Source organism: Otolemur garnettii, unplaced genomic scaffold, assembly GCF_000181295.1.
Source record: "Otolemur garnettii isolate 467f Iridium unplaced genomic scaffold, OtoGar3 scaffold00221, whole genome shotgun sequence".
Lineage (NCBI taxonomy): Eukaryota > Metazoa > Chordata > Mammalia > Primates > Galagidae > Otolemur > Otolemur garnettii.
Genome location: NW_003852616.1, coordinates 1,544,110 through 1,548,586, shown reverse-complemented (window position 1 = coordinate 1,548,586; position 4,477 = coordinate 1,544,110). Strand labels below are relative to the sequence as shown.

The window sequence follows — 4,477 nt, the reverse complement described above, 5'->3', positions numbered from 1 at the left end:
GCAGGAGACTCGCTTGAGCCCAGGAGTTGGAGGTTGCTGTGAGCAGTGAAGCCATGGCACTCTACCCAGGGGGACAGCTTGAGGCTCTGTCTCAAGAAACAAACAAACAAAAAAGAATCAACAGGTGAATGTTGAGACACCAGCTTTATTGCTAAACTGGGGCTTGACCTATGGCCAAGTTTGTCCAACTCAGAGGGCAACTTGCTGCCCGATACTCTCTCAGTGTCAGTAGCAGGGACAATGAAAGAAGGGAGACAGGCAGTGTGGCTGACTGCTCCTGAGTGCTCTTCCTCTCCACAGAACCAGCACCCAAATAACCCATAACAAGAATTCACAGGTCACAGAGCTTTCAAGAAAATACAGGATAGCTGGGCATGGTGGCCCAAGTCTGTAATCCTAGCTACTTGGGAGGCTGCAGCAAGAGGATCACTTGAGCCCAGGAGTTTGAGCTCAGCTATGGTGAGGCCAGGGCACTCTACCCATAGCGACAGAGTGAGACTTTGTTTCATAAAAGAGGAAAAGGAGATATCCAGGAACCACTCATATTGCCTTCAAAAATAAGAGAGTAGCTTGGTGCCTGTAGCTCAAGCAGCTAGGGCGCCAGCCACCCACACCAGAGATGGTGGGTTTGAATCCAGTCGGGGCCTGCCAAACAGCAATGACAACTACAACCAAAAAATAGCTAGGCGTTGTGGCCGGTGCCTGTAGTCCCAGCTACCTGGGAGGCTGAAGTAAGAGGATGGCTTAAGCCCCAAGAGTTGGAGGTTGCTGTGAACTATGACACCACAGCACTCTACCCAGGGCAACAGCTTGGGACTCTTTCAAAAAAATAAATAAATAAAAGAGAGAGGATGAAACATTTTGCAAGAATCTGATTAGGTTCAATCAGCAAACCTAAAGCCCAGGTTGTCTTGAGGATGAACAGCCATATGATCTGGGCCCCAGAGAGTGAGTCTGGATCTGCTACAAAGTGGGTGAACTAAGCTAAAGCCCCAACCTGAAGCTGGAGCTCCTCAATGGAAGCGAAAATGCTCCCACTCAGGTGCACCTGCTGGCTCCTGGCAGAGGCATGTGCAAATTCTCTCCGAAGGAAAGGGATCCCAACTCAGGCCCACAGGATATAAAAAAAAAAGTTCATAATTGAAAAATCACCAAACACAGAAGAAAATATACTACCACGAGTGAGAGCAGACAGAAACAACAAATAGCACATTTAGATCCCCAAGGACTTCATGTTCTAAAGAGTTATCAAATAGAAGGTATAAAATGTTTAAGAAGTAAAAGATTGAAAAATTGAACAAAGAACAAGCCATTATAAAGAATGACTAGACAGAAAGGCATGGTGGCTCATGCCTGTAATCGAGGGAGGCCAGGGAGTTCAAGACAAGCCTGAAGCAAGAGTGAGACTTTTGCTTTCTACTTTTATATAAAGTAGAAAAACTAGCCAGGTCGTAGCAGGTGCCTGTAGTCCCAGCTACTTGGAAGGCTGAGGCAGGAGGATCGCTTGAGCCTAGAAGAGGGAGGTTGTAGTGAGCTGGATTATGCCATTGCACTCTGGCCTGGGCAGCAGACCAAGACACTGTCTCACAAAAAACAAACAAACAAACAAACAAAAAAAAAACACAAACAACTCTGAAAAAAACTCAGGAAGAATTCAGAATTTAAATGAAAAAATATGATGGCTAAAATCATAAGTTAAGCCCTGCTTATTAATGGCACAATTGGTAGCTTGTGTGGTCACAGCTCATTGATGGGAGCATGGAGGCCCCTGACAGAGGGTCATGTACAGGTGGGGTCGGAGCAGAAATATTTAATGTGTCGTGCTGGGAAGTGAGTTATCAAAATGATACTGAATGCTTTCCTTGAGTTACGTGCAAAAAATCAGTCATGTGGATTAAAGACAAGTGGAAAAGGTAAATTTTTTTAAGTTTGAAAAGAAAATACAAAGTATTTTTATGACCTGGAGTAGGAAGGATGACTAACGCAGGACACAAATAATGCTTACTCTAGGAAAGAAGATTGAGAAATTAGAATGCATTTCAATTAAGAAAGGGAAAAGACCAGCCATCTGCTGGAAGAATATATTTTCTACCCATGACAGTGAGTTGGTTTCCATAATATGTAAAGAAGTCCTACTGATCAATAAGAAAGGAGAATTTAGTAGAGAATAGGTACATTCTGTTGGTATGTCACAGCAGAAGAAATACAAATGTTGAATAATTTGTATTCAAATACAAATGTTGAACACGTGAAAAGATGATCAAACTCATTAGTAGTCAGAGAAATGTAGATTAAGATTGAATGGGAGCAACCTTTCACACCTGTTCGATTTGCAAATAGGAGTTTGCCAGTACCAGGTGTTATGGAGGACATGGATCACGAGAAACTTCTCTGTGGGGCTGGTTACAACCACCATAGGAAACAATTTAACAATATCTTTGCAAAGCTGAAATGTGCATATATCCAAAGACCCCACAATGTTTCTAAGCATATGCCCTAGAGAAGTTCTTGCACGTTATACAAGAGATAGAGACTTCATTGCAACATTGTTATATAAAAGCCAAAACTAGAAATAGCACAAATATTTATCTTGGGAGAGTAAATAAGAATATTCTAATGTATTCCCACAATGGACCATCATATAGTAGTGAAAGTGAATGCACTTGAGCCACATTCTTAAACATGTGAATCTTACAAGTAGAATATTGGATTTTGAAAAGCTGCAGAATTGTTATGATGCAATTTCTATGTAAAGTTCAAAAAGAAGCCAAATATTGGAGCATATTGTTTAGCATGCATGGTAAAATTGCTTTTAAAAAGCAATGGAATGATAAACACAAACTCTAAGGTAGTAGGTACCTGTGAACGGGGCTGGGATGAGACAGCACACAGGAACTGGTGATGTTCTAGTATCTAGTTGTTGGGGCAGTAGGTTCATTTTTCCACCCTGCTCCCACCCCACCTTATGCAGTTTTATTCAGTTAGTGCAAATTTAAGGAGGATAAAATCCTTTGAGGGGCAGTAAGTTATTGAACGTTCCTTTTATTGTTAGGCTTTATGTCTGTGTTATGTTTCAAATATTACACAAGAGGATGAGAGAGGAAGAGGATGTTTTCCAAATCTACCTCTGGAAGGCAAGCTGGAGCCCTGACCCCAGGTGTCCTTAGGACAAGGAAACAGCAGAGCAGACACACAGGCATGGAGGGCAGGCAGCTCTCTGACAGGCAGGAGGAGACTTTGGCAGGTGGTGGATACTTACATTGTCTTGACTGGTGAAAGGTGTGTGTGTGTTTCTGTCAGCACCCATCAAACTGTACCCTTTAAATAGGTGCAGTTTATCGAATGCTTTAAACAGAGTTTGGTTTATTGTAGAAAGTTGCTAAAAACAACAAAACCCAGGAAAAGGTTGAAGCCCTGCTCTCCGCCCTGCCCATCCAGTCATATAAGTCAGTCTTCTTGCCAGTACAGGATTGTGTGAATTGGGGGCCTCCCCCCACTTTCTACCCCCACACAGGGCCCTCCTCCCTTAGAGGATAAGTGGGTTACTTTGTTTTTTCCAGCCTAATATGTGTAATAGGGACTCCCTCCCATGAAGAAGTTTTATGAATTATTTTCCATACTCTGTTGAGTGAATCCTGTGTATAGAAGGTCAGATACTGTATTTCCTGAGAGTGAGTTATTTAGAATCAATAACCAGTTCTTCCAATTCTTAGTTCTTCACCATTAAGAATTAGAAGATAAAATAAAGCAAATATTCCTTTAACATAAGCATTATTTTGCTTTTATAAATTACGTGGCTAAAACAAGTACCCATGTGTTTGAAGTGAAGTTGTCCTGACTTGAAGTTGTTCTTGAATGCTAGACGGAGTGCTGAGCACCACGCCTCTGAGTGAAGAGCGGCATCCAAACAAGAAGCTGTGTCTCGGGAACCACTGAGAAGGCTGCCTGCTCGGGAGCGAAGGCCTCCGGAAATTTCTGTTGCACTTCTAAAATTCAGCCTTGTTAACTCAGAAAATAAGGGTGGATTTTGTGAATAATTGAAAAGCTTTTTTAAGGACACTAATTTATTTCTAGAATATGAATGATGTTAAAGAGAATATTTTTATTTTAGATTTATGTGTGTGTTTTTTCAGAATATCGTGGTGAGTTCTTTTATTACACTAAATGAGGTAGCAATAATTTGAGACCAATGTAATCTCTAACAGGGATTTACTTCTATTTGTCAATAGACTTTATTAGCCAATTTGACTTTATATTTGGCAATCTGAAAGGGGCTGGTACACAGGAAGTCACACTTCCGCAAGGAATCACACACCTTTTTGAGAAATACTAATTCCTTTGGATTATAAGGGTGACAATTAGTAAACCGCTCCAGGGAAATAAATGTCATCTTTTAGGAGTCAGTGTGTAACTAACTAAAAGGTCACATTTATACCCAAAGCTTTCTAGTAATCAAAATTTACTTAATTAGGATGAT

The 4,477-nt window shown here is 41.2% G+C and overlaps 1 protein-coding gene across 2 annotated transcripts in view; it reads left to right on the top strand.

The window, feature by feature from the left end:
• CDADC1 (cytidine and dCMP deaminase domain containing 1) overlaps positions 1-4,091 on the top strand; it is a 54,413-nt gene extending 50,322 nt beyond the window's left edge. For both annotated transcript variants that reach the window (XM_012812749.1, XM_023508078.1), the window contains one exon: positions 3,863-4,091. In XM_012812749.1, the coding sequence (XP_012668203.1) occupies positions 3,863-3,936 (74 nt within the window). In that variant the 3' untranslated portion in view covers positions 3,937-4,091. The remainder of the gene's footprint in view (positions 1-3,862) is intronic.
• Positions 4,092-4,477: the final 386 nt, after the last annotated feature.